Source organism: Lolium rigidum, chromosome 3 (genome assembly GCF_022539505.1).
Source record: "Lolium rigidum isolate FL_2022 chromosome 3, APGP_CSIRO_Lrig_0.1, whole genome shotgun sequence".
NCBI classification, from domain to species: domain Eukaryota; kingdom Viridiplantae; phylum Streptophyta; class Magnoliopsida; order Poales; family Poaceae; genus Lolium; species Lolium rigidum.
The window spans coordinates 275,812,053-275,823,857 of NC_061510.1; the positions used below are offsets into that span (position 1 = coordinate 275,812,053).

The 11,805-nt window shown below is 41.3% G+C and overlaps 2 protein-coding genes across 2 annotated transcripts; one reads left to right on the plus strand and one right to left on the minus strand.

The window, feature by feature from the left end:
• Positions 1 to 3,323: 3,323 nt before the first annotated feature.
• On the plus strand, positions 3,324 to 7,465 carry LOC124699535 (exosome complex component RRP43-like). Its single transcript, XM_047231824.1, has 7 exons — positions 3,324 to 3,527; positions 3,627 to 3,696; positions 3,773 to 3,878; positions 4,379 to 4,445; positions 5,020 to 5,095; positions 6,481 to 6,770; positions 7,203 to 7,465. The coding sequence occupies exons 1-7, from the start codon at positions 3,357 to 3,359 to the stop codon at positions 7,296 to 7,298; spliced, it is 876 nt and encodes a 291-aa protein (XP_047087780.1). The 5' UTR covers positions 3,324 to 3,356; the 3' UTR covers positions 7,299 to 7,465.
• Positions 7,466 to 8,214: 749 nt separating this feature from the next.
• LOC124699536 (dolichol-phosphate mannose synthase subunit 2-like) lies at positions 8,215 to 10,291 on the minus strand. Its single transcript, XM_047231825.1, has 3 exons — positions 10,160 to 10,291; positions 8,741 to 8,885; positions 8,215 to 8,646 (listed from the first exon to the last, which is right to left on the minus strand). Exons 2-3 carry the CDS (start codon positions 8,828 to 8,830, stop codon positions 8,488 to 8,490), a joined length of 249 nt encoding a protein of 82 aa, XP_047087781.1. The 5' UTR covers positions 8,831 to 8,885; positions 10,160 to 10,291; the 3' UTR covers positions 8,215 to 8,487.
• Between the last annotated feature and the right edge of the window lie 1,514 nt (positions 10,292 to 11,805).

The window sequence follows — 11,805 nt, forward strand, 5'->3', positions numbered from 1 at the left end:
TTACATTTTCAAACGGAGGGAGTACTATATATTAAGTCTTTTACAATTTAGGATTTCAATTCGCCTCCTAACTTCTGCCACTTCAGATTCTAGTTAATAATATGCATCCGCGGTTCGACGATGATATGGGTGACGATAACGAGGAGGAGGAATAGACAAAGAAGGTGTGTTGAGGCGGATATGTAATAATCTGTCGTTTCCTTCTTTGATCGCGATATCAATTTCCTTCTGCGTATTCAGGTGCTGGGTGATAAAAAGGAGGATCTGGGTATCGCGGAACAATCCGAAATCCCCTCTAGTTTGATGATGCAGACAGGAGGATAAACAGTTGAAGCTGTAACAATAATATTATTGGAGAATGCTGCAATAAATTTCAATGCTTGCACTATGTTTCATGTATTATGATCAAACTTCTTTTTTGTTTTGTTTGCTCCCTGACAGAGTTCCTACTTATATTTCTCACGTATGCTTCTACGGTAGTGAATCCTTGCTTCATCCATTGCTAGTGCATGCTTCAACGAACGACATGTATGCATCACGCAAGAAAAGAAAAACGATGCTCCTGTCCAGGGAGAAGAATGTCTCCATGGCGCAAAAGAACATGCTTCCATTGCGAGAAAAGGCTTCTTAAACATTTTTTCTGAGTTTCTGGACCATTATATAGCTCGTTCTTTTAATCTAAAAAATGGCGCACCATTTTGAAGAAGATTGTTATAAGGAATCAAATCTCACCAAAAGAAGATAGCACACCTGAAGGTGCTGGTCCACCCTATATGCATATAACGTGCACTAGACACAGCAGTACTAGTGCAGTAGGTGATTCATTAGGGAGGAGGCGTTTTGGCTCATAGGAGCAAATGCTCCCATTATATAAAATAATTAGAAAATAATTTTAAAAAATGGCAAAAAATTCTGACATAAATTTTTTGGTGTACATCATGACATTCTATGTTAGTGCACAAGTTTTCGTGGAGAAACAACATTTTATGTGGCGTGTACAAAAAAGACAAAAAAATGTCCTGTACGTAGTCATGTTATAGCATCAAAACTTGTGTACGAACATAAAATATGTAGATGTACATGTAAAATTTTATTTTAGAATTTTTTGACACTTCGAAATGTTGATTCACATAATGGGAGCAAATGCTCCTATGAGCCAAAGTGAATATCCCATTCATTAGCGCCTTTAATAATTACAACATACATCAATTGTGTCTTAATAATTCAAAAACAAATTCAACTCGCAACCAGATAAAAAAGACGAATTTGACTATGTATGGTACCAATGCAGTATATTCAATCATTCGCAAAAAAATGTAGTATATTCAATCTACATTTGAATTTTGTCCTATTTTTAGACTGATTTCTCGGTTACGTTTCTTGAGCTTTGAGGAATTTGAATGTAAATAACACATGCTAGATGTGTATTGTGTCTATGTTCTATTGTTTTTCTAATTTTTCACCATGTCTACATGCATTTTTGTTGATCTAGTGCACTAACAAGACGATGGGGTTTCGCTAACATAACATCGGGTGAGGTTGGGTCACACACATTGGGAACCCACACATCAGTGACCCTAAGTCACCGAATCGGAGCCCACCCTGCACTCCATATGACCTGACCTCCAATTCCATGTTTGTTTGCTTGCCGGTTAGCTGGGACTTAGAGCATCTCCAGCCGTTGGAGGTCCCCGGGGCACAATCCGGATGAAAATTGGTCCGGATTGGAACTATTTTTGGCATGGGGAGCAACGATTTTCCAGCCGTCCCGTGGAATTTGTGCGGGTCAGAGCGCGGAATCTTCACTGACACGCGGGCCAAAGCGCATAATTTGCTCCATCCGGAGTCCCCGGCAGCACCCCGGGAAACCGAGGATGGGCTAGGGAGTTCGAACGGATTTAGGCCTAAATCCGGACGAAAACAAGAAACTGGGGGCGTGACTGAGCCATTTTCGTCCGTCCGGATGAAAAAAAAAAGGGTCCTAGGGGCCTTTCCGGGGAGATGGCTGGAGATGCTCTTGTTATTGTGTGGTCAAATGTAGTCCAATAGGGTAGAGTGTGGGGATTTGACTCCTAGGGTATTCTGAACTTGAAAATTCAAAGATTTCAAAAACAATATTTAGAGGTTTTAACAAATACTTTGACTCGGATTTATCTAGATTCACATGTGTATCTAAACAAGTTCGATTTTTGAATGGAGGAAGTACTATTTTTTTCTTGTGAATACATATAAATGTGTTCACATATTCATAATTTTATTTTAATAACACGTTAAGTTTTTGGTAACACAAAGAAGACAATCTAAACATGTCAACTAATCTCCATTTTGCTCCCCATATTTTTTGTTGCCCGTAAAAAAACACACTACACATTATACTTCCTCCATTCACAACAAACTTTGGCTATTATCCTGTAGCATGCTTCTCTTCTCTCTCTTCTTCTCTCTCATCCAACTTAGCAAAACTATATTATTTTAAGTCTTATCGCTACTGTATTTTATTGTACTTGCTCTTATACTTCCTTCATTTACAATTAATTCACGTTCTGGGTTTAGTCAAAGTCAAAATTCAAAAACAATATTTAGAGGTTTTAACAAATACTTTGACTCGGATTTATCTAGATTGACATGTATCTAGACGCATTTTAATGTGCAGATACATGCGGATCTAAACAAGTCCGATTTTCGAACGGAGGAAGTACTATTTTTTTCTCCTGTGAATACATATAAATGCGTTCACATATTCATAATTTTATTTTAATAACACGTTCAGTTTTCGGCAACACAAAGAAGGCAATCTAAACATGTAAACTAACCTCCATTTTGCTCCCCATATTTTTTGTTGCCCGTAAAAAAAACACACTACACATTATACTTCCTCCATAATTAACTCACGTTCTGGGTTTAGTCAAAGTCAAAATTTATAAAGTTCGGCCAAGAATAAACGAAAAAAATATCAACATTCATAATATAAAATGCATATAATTTGAAAAAAAAAGCAATTCTAATACTGCAATAGATTTTCTATTATAGATGTTGATATTTCTTCCTACATATTTGCTCAAACTTTACAAAGCATAATTTTGAATGTATTGAGTATGTGCATTCATAAATTTCTTTTCTTCTTAGTAGTTCTCAAATTGAAGTTCTGGATTCTTTCCTTTGAACCATGCTCTCAGAATGTTTTTGGGATAGAAATAGGCCTAGTTGCCCGGGGAGGCATAAACCCTAGGAAGCCGCTGCCGTTCCACGCAAAGCCCAAACACCCCTCTCCTCTCCCCACACAGACGCCGCGACCCTCGCCGACGGTGAGAATGACCGACGCGACGGCGACGGCGGCCGGCGGGCTCGCGGGGGAGATGGAGGTGGAGGCCTACCGCCGCCTCTTCCCCCTCGCGTTCCTCGAGCGCCACCTCCGCGAGTCCGTCCGACCCGACGCCCGCCGCCTCGGCGAAGCCCGCGCCACCACCGTCGCGCTCGGCGCCGTCTCCTCCGCTCACGGCTCCGCCCTCGTCCGCCTCGGCGACACCGTACGCCCCCACTTTAGTTTCGCACCTCTCTCGCAGTTCCCACTGCCGTGTTAGCGTTGCGCGCCACCTGTTTGACGAAATGCCTTCTTGCTGCCGCAGGCCATGCTCGCGTCGATCAAGCTCGAGGTGATGTCGCCCCCCGCGGAGACCCCAGATGAGGGATCTGTCGGTTCGTGTGCCTTTTGCTCTCCCTGTAACTGCTGCTGCTCTGTATAATTTGGTTAACTTAACTGTGCTTCCCACAGCTGTGGAGTTTCACATGCCGCCAATCTGCTCCCCGCTTGTAAGACCAGGACGGCCAGCAGAGGCTGCGCCGGTCATTTCCAAGGCTCTGGAGGATGTCCTCATGAGGTTTTTCTTTTATCCTACTGTGGTCTATTTCTTGCGTACCTTCACCTCGCTGACACAACACAAGCGATGGCTGTACTACTGTACTCCGCTTCCAACAAATCGTACTGGAGTAGCTGTAGACAGTGCTTGTTTGAATTACGTTCACTTGATTCTGTTTTAGCTTGCCTATCACATGAAGTTTGACATATGATTGTTGATGTGAATATATCGTTAAAAACATATTTGTTCTGTGAATTTAAAACTCAGGGGTGTGCTACATTTGTTCACAAGTTCAGTTTGACTATTTGAGTGTTCCAAGTTATAGGGCATGTATTAGTGTGCTTACTGCTCAGGGATGCAGGTGAATCTTTGTGTTGTTTTGGTCCTAGATTGGAGACACATGTTTGGTTGATTTAGATGACCCCATCACACATTTTTTCTACTTATCACGCTGTAACACCTCTGTGCTTTCCCATATACAGCGTATACTGAAGATTACTTTATTTCATCGTCTTTTGTAGCTCTGGGATGCTAAATTTGAAGGAGCTCTGTTTGATCAGCGGGAAGGCTTCATGGGTAGCATACCTGGTAAGTGGTAATACACTTTCGATTTTGTTACTGTGAGCTTGTCATTGTTCACGGAATCAAAACATGTGCCTGACCAACCATCTTCATACATCATTAGGGCAAACCATGGGGTAGTGATAAGTCAAATAAGAACGATAAAGGCCTCCACCATTAACCCTTAATGCATATCCAAACTCCCGAGTCCCAAGTGTCACTGATGGTCAACACTAGCGCTCCTAAATGGAGTACTGCCAGCTCTCCGTAGCAACAAACAAGATAAACATAACACATTGCAAAGAGGAGAACATAGGAGCTTATGCATGATACCTCTGTCATCTCTTTGTTACTATGCTGCTGGTGTTAGAATTTAACATAGTACAGAAGACGGTGGTTAACTTTACCATCTGCATCTACATTACGAGATTTGCTAGAGGAATTTGATTTCCTGTCTATTCATATGATAGCACCAGATATTTGTTTCTCTAGATTTCTTCACTGGGCAACCCAATGACGAAAACTAAGTTTGAGATAGCCCTAAATAAGTTTGCAAAAGAAACATTTACTTCGTTCTTTTCTCAACATATCAATTTTACAGGACGTATATTGTTTGAATGCTGATGGATCTCTATTTGACGCTGCATTGATCTCAGTGGTGGCTGCATTTTCACACTGTAAGTTCAATTTATTTTCACTATCTTAATTTATCCGATATCCTTCTGCTACTTGATTGACCTATAATTGGAAATATCAGTAGTGGTATTCTGCTAGCGGTTACTTTATCAATGAAGTATGAACTTTTACTGATTCATTAGTGACATTTACTTTTCCATATTTTTTCTGTGTTGCAAATGGCTCATGCTGCGAAACTCGGAAGTGTGTAAGCACGTTGACGTTTTAATCAGACCTGACCATGATATTGTTGATTGTTTGTACTTTGTACGGATCGGTTTCTGACTTACAAAGTTTATAGAACCTTTTGAAATTCTGAACGAGAACCATATAAAATACAGTACCATAAATCATATTATATGAGTCTTGAGTTTCTCTTCTAATCCAAGTAAGTTGCACTGCCATGACCCATGATTGACTTTGATTTTAAGCCAAACTGACACAGAAAGTCTAACCAACCTGTTCATATGGAATACTGTGGTGGTTTTGTTTTACGTTTGGATGAGTATCTTTTGGTCCTTGCTTCTGTATATTTTTATGTGGAACTTCTGAATTGAGAATGATTTTCTCAACCTTTTTTTGTGAATGATTTTGTCAACCTTGATAGTTTAGTTTTGAGTTGAGAATCTGTGTAATCATGGTAATTTCTTCCTGCTACATTAAGCTTATCCGGGTTGTTAAATGTGAGAATGCATTTGATTACCTGAGAGAAACTACATTAAGTTGTGCGCACAAATATTTTATGATACAACTGAAGTTGCCAGAGGAAAAAATGCTGTGTTACTTCTTACCTCCCTACAAGGGACTTGTTGACTGACAATATTTGATTTGTTTTCACTACAAGAACATATTTCTTGATTTTTGTTAGCTTTGTTCTGTAGTCAAATTAACATTTTTGTTAATACTAAGGTCTCCTTTTCATGAGTGACTCTGAAGTCTGAACACACTAGTAAAACATGTAAATTGTGAAAGCTGATCCTAGATGAGTTTGCTTGGCAACCTAGATGAGTACTAGGTGGTGTGCTTGTGTGTCCTGGCTTTGATGCCCAACCAAACAGGGTGTGGAAACTTCCTTGTAAACCTTTTGCTTTTTTCTTTATAGGGTTTGATTTTTACGTGTCATTTTAGAGGTTGTGTGCCATGCTTCAGCTGTATCTTAGAATGTGTAGGTCCATGACTTTTCTTTGTTACTATTCAGAGTCTGTCAAAGTTTTTCTAGTCAAGTTCTGTTTTGACATGAAACATTGAGGAAGGCGTTAGTATATTCTTGATCGTCCAATTGTTTATTGTGATTAGTTTGTGATGTATGCTAGCTTCAGTCTCTGCTTTATGATTCCGTTACAATGCACTCTTGTTTTTCATTATTAATACTATGTTGCATTCACAGTGGAAATCCCTCTAGTATCTGTTGGTGACGATGGCAGAGTATTTACTGTTGGAGGCAATGAAGGCAAAACCAAATATGAATTGGTAAACAGAGAAAAGAGGAAGCTTACTCTTGGGGACATTCCATTTCCCCTGACATGTGCACTTCACAAGGATAGTATTCTAGTGGACCCAACTGCTGAAGAAGAATCAATAATAGAAACCTCTGTGACTGTTGTTCTAGATTCTTCAGGCCGCTTAGTATCAATACAAAAACCTGGAGGTGGAGTGGCATCCATGTCAACTATTAAGGTCTGCTTTCCTATCTCTTTCCCCATATATACCAAGGGAAATAGACATCTGTGTGACTGTTCTAGAATCATGCTTTCTGTGTCATTTGCTAAACATGCCGCTTTTAAAGTATTCCAGCAATTTTCGGTTAGCTAGGAAAAATCTCCATATATTCGATAAAAGGAAATGGTTATGCATGTTTGCAGTTAAAAGGCAGCTTAGATATTAGAAAGTTGGAATATAAGGGGGTTCTCCTGTCATGACAAACATCTTATTGGGTTTTCCAGCATTTGAATTTTTTCTTGATGCTGTATCCGTCCAAGTATGACAACTATTTTCGCAACTCTTGGTTAGTTATATTTTATAATGCAAACTTGCTATATCCCGTGATCATGGATGGAAGATGGTTTGCAGTGGATGTAAGAGAAGAGCTAATGACCTCTGTTTGTGCAGGCGTGCATTAGCTTGGCGAAAGAAAGGGGACAAAAGTTAAAAGAAATACTCATGGACTCCGTTGAAGCAACAATGGAAGTCGACCAAACTGAATAACTCTGCAAATAGTTCTAGTTCAGTGGTTGTACTGCCACACCACTGGTAGTGACATAGAAATTTTGTTGCTTTTAACTTTGGATATTATTTGTCCAGTTAGATGAACCCAAAGATGTAACAATCTGTATCCAACATATGACTAGTTGCATAAGTAGCACCTTAAATTTTATTTGGGAATGTTCTTGTTCTTCCTAGATAGCATGATTTTTTAATTTGTGCAACATCAACTCCGGTATTTCTCTTTGTGACTGCATTGTTCAGGAGTTGTAGTTGTCTCTGGTTTTCTGCTTTTCCTTTTATGAGTAATCTTTCTGGATAGCATGATTTCTTACAAAGTTGTAAACTTTGTGTGCAATGTCATTTCTGGCACTTCTCTGTTGAACGCATGCTTCAGTCTACATCATATCAGCACAAACATGGGGAGAATGTTTACATATAGCATTTGGCTGTAGTGAGCAACACATATTAGTTTCGTACTGTCCTGGGTATAACTTAGGGTGGCAAGCGGCATCCTGCAAAAGCAAAATCTGTAATTATATACTCTGCCCTCCACGGTAATGTACACTATTTTGTTGGTTTTATATGCTGGGCTCACAACGCTGGGAATTCTGAAAGCAGCCACGAAATTTGATGCTATTATGACAGGTTCTGCCATAGATCAAATTTGCCTCTTGTTTGTATATCACTTGTGCAATATAGGAATAAATGCATGATAAGTCATGGTTTGAGAAAACGTCAGTTTCCACCGGATCATCCCATTTTCTTTGTCCTATAGTCGTATGGCGCTTGCACAAGACTTGGAGTGGCCATGCTGCCGGTTTTGGTTCCTAGCCATAAACCCTATAGCTGCACTGTTATGTTCCAGCTTTTCTATTGGGACCAAAGTAGAACTACACAAAAGCATCAGCCATCCATGTTGAGAAATACGTCATCCAATAATTATCAACATAGAGGCACAACAATTGCATTTGACCAATGTCATAAACCATATGATCAAGAAATAGCCAAGAACATGCAAATGCCTGTTAGATCTAATTGACAGTAGAAGTGCCAAGAGAAAACCTTAAAAACTACAAGCGAAGGCAATTCCAAAATTAACCAAATCATCCACGAAATCGAACTTCTACTAAGTTATATATGTAACTGAACCACTCGGTTACATTAGATCAGCGCGGGAGAGCCTCAACTATCATGCGGTCTTCTTCTTTTTCTTTGACTTCAGCATCACAAGACCGACGAATATGCTCAAGAATGAAAGAAGAACCACACCAGCAAACACCGGGATGAAGATGGCATATTCTTGAGGTAGAAAGTACTTGTGGACAAAGTGATCGTCATCAACAAATGGCTAGGAGGGAAATAGAAACAGAATCACCATTAATACATTAATGCGAAAAATTTATATGAATTGGAACATGTTAAAAAGCTCACGAGTAACTAACCAAGATTATGACCCAGAAAGTATAGTAGGTGAAAATGGATAAACTTGTCATGGTCAACACAAGGCCAACCGCCTTGTCTCCCATTTCCATTTCTTCAGAAACTTATGGAAAGATAATCTTGATTTGAGCTACAAAACTAGGTTTCCTGCATACACGTAAATGGAAACTTGATGAAAATCCAAGTACCTTCACATTCTAAGGTTCATAAATTGATGTCGATAGTGAAACTACACCAAGACAAATAGATGATAATACCAAAAGCCCTGATGTAGTCAGAGGTGCAACATGCTAACCTAACAAACATGAACAGCCACTCCACTGCTAAAAGAGCAAAGCAACAAAATACAGTACAAACAAAATCACGGCCTCACCAACAACAGTCATGCCATATTATACATTTGGCCTGCATTTAGGCATATCAACATGGAAAATTTTCTATAATTGCTTTATTGTGCTAAAATTCTGATGACTAACGTGAAGTACTAGCACTAAAGCTCATAGCGCAAGTAAAACAGCTGGACACCTCAGCCTGGATGCAATAGGCAACCAACCAGCAAGCATTTCATTTAAATGTTGCGACAAGCACGGCCAAAATAGAGTTTAGGGTATCAGTATCACATATCAATTGGGAACAGCAAAATTAAGCGCTATTATATTCAGGGTGGTGAAGCAGCAACAAAGGGCCTGTTCGAGGAACTCCAGATCCTCATTTCACAGCTCCCTCTTCCTGATCCTCTGGGGACCTACTCCAGGGATCTGGGTCAGTATCATAAAAGCGTTCGGCTACTGCAAATTTGCTACAGCTATAAAATCAAGATTATCACTCTAGCCGAATCTCGTGACATGAAATAAAATGCATTATCCATAGTTGAGTGGCACAAAGAGTTGAAAAAAACAGAAATAATCGCCAGTGTTAGGACCAGCTTCTAGATTCAGCAACTGAGATCATCATGGAACATATCCACCTTCCTGTCACTCGTGCTTGATGTTGTTGTGTCCGATGCATCCGGACAAATGACATTTCCTATATCTCGTTGGTATTGTGCACACTGCACAGGCTCTGTTAGACCATGCAATGTTTCCGGAGAATACAAAGTTATGGATACGATTGGACAGGTTCTGTGAGATAAATTAATCAAAACATTTAGCAATCAAAAAGTTTTCATGCCAATACAAATCAATCAGATAAGCGGCTAGCGAGAGCCTTTGGCAAGTTCTGAATCTATCTCCTCTCCCCAACCAATCTGAGAGAATTCTGCGTCTACACAATTTCTCAAACGGACCACTCACCCAATCGATCGATCTGCGCGTGTGGTGTGGTGGAATTAGGGATAGGGGCGGAGAAATCTGGACGGAAAGTATGGATGCACAAAGTCTTCAACGAATCTGCGCGCTAGGGTCTGGGGAGAAGCGCCATACCTCGAGGGGAAAAACAGAAGAAGGGATTCGGCGGTGTAACAGATCGTCTTTGCTGGCCTCCGGTGGCCGTCTTTGTCGCCGGTGGTCGCAGCCTCGGTGTCAGCCGGCGTGGCCGTCGCCGATCGCCTCCGTGCTCTGTTTATACGAGAGAAAAGCAGAGGAGGATTTTTATACTCGGTACATACTAAATGTCTAAATTTGTCTAAATTTTTCCTCCCTATTTGTTCAAGAATTTGATGATTTGTTTGGCCTTAGTTAGTAGCAATGGATTTTTTTTAACACTTTCCCCTTTGACAGGTTGGGTCCACGTGTATTGTCTTTTTTATATTTTAAACTTTTGTAGCATCCCACTCTCCGCCTACAAGCACCATGGATAACTCGTAGTAGTACCCCCGCACCTCCGCTCTCACTCCTCACCGGTGGCTGACTTTTAACCATGGGTTCGATAGGTAGTAGCCGCATCCCATTGTAGCAGCGGGGGTGGGGGTGGGGGTGGGGGTGGTAGGAGATGTAGGATAGATGGCGCCAAGGAGAATGAGGAACATGCTAGGAATGAACGGAGGAGGAGGGCCGGGTGAAGGGATAATGGAGCATGTGGGGGCCATCACATGTTTCTCTCATGGTTTTGGGACACATGGTGTGCAACGAGAGCGGAGACTCGCTAAACGAGAATCCTCCGGATGGATAGAATCACTTTCCTTATGATAAATGAGTTTACCGAGTAGTCATTTCTTAACTAGTTTGTTGACCGGCTGGAGAATACCTTTCCAGAGTTTTACCCCTGTCACGTTTGACCCCGGTGGTCGTCTTCCTCGTTGAGCCCCACTTCTCCACACCTCTCCGGCCTCTCTTCCTCCCATCGTCGCAGAAATGGTGGTCGGCGGTGAGCGGGAGAGAGAGGTCTGGGTGTATATAGTTAGGTTGTTAGGTCGATTTTCCTATCCAAATAAGCCAGATCTTGTTGGCATGTTTCCCCTTCTCCCTCGTTTGGTCCTGGCCATGGTGGTTGGGTTTGAAGTTAGAGGAGAAGCTCATGTCCTCAAATCTCATGGTTCTCGGTCTAATTTGTCGTTTCCCTATCCGGTGGAGATATTTTCCCATGGGCTCAACTACAGCTACTGCGGGACTTGAATGGAGGAGGTTCTGTTGGTGGAGCCTCACGATGAGGATTTCACCGACTCCGAACGCTCTTCGACCTTCTTTCTGTGAACAATGAACAACTGCGGCACTGCAGGCGCCATGCTCCTCTGCCGCAAGCCCTGCCGTAAATCTATGTTGTTGATTGGTTGTCCTGATAGCCATACACCGTCCTCGACGGATTCTTCCTTTAATAATCCAAGTTGCACTACAGTGCCTCGACTCCAACCAATTTGCCAAGGATGAATCCAAGAGAATTTGAAGAAGCTGCAAACCCTGTGCATTCATATCATTGCATTTTTTTTGGTGTTGGCCATGCTAGACTCTGATGGAAAGATATTAGCAATATCCTGATTAATTCTATCAAGGGACCGAGCTCCTTGCAGGTGATCCTGTACCTTCACACGAGGGTGGGTTGTAGCACTTGCGGTGCTTCCCAAGGGTATCTTTTTTCACTCAATTCACTGCAATGATGCACGCGCACTGGAGGATCTCGGGTGTTGTTGGTT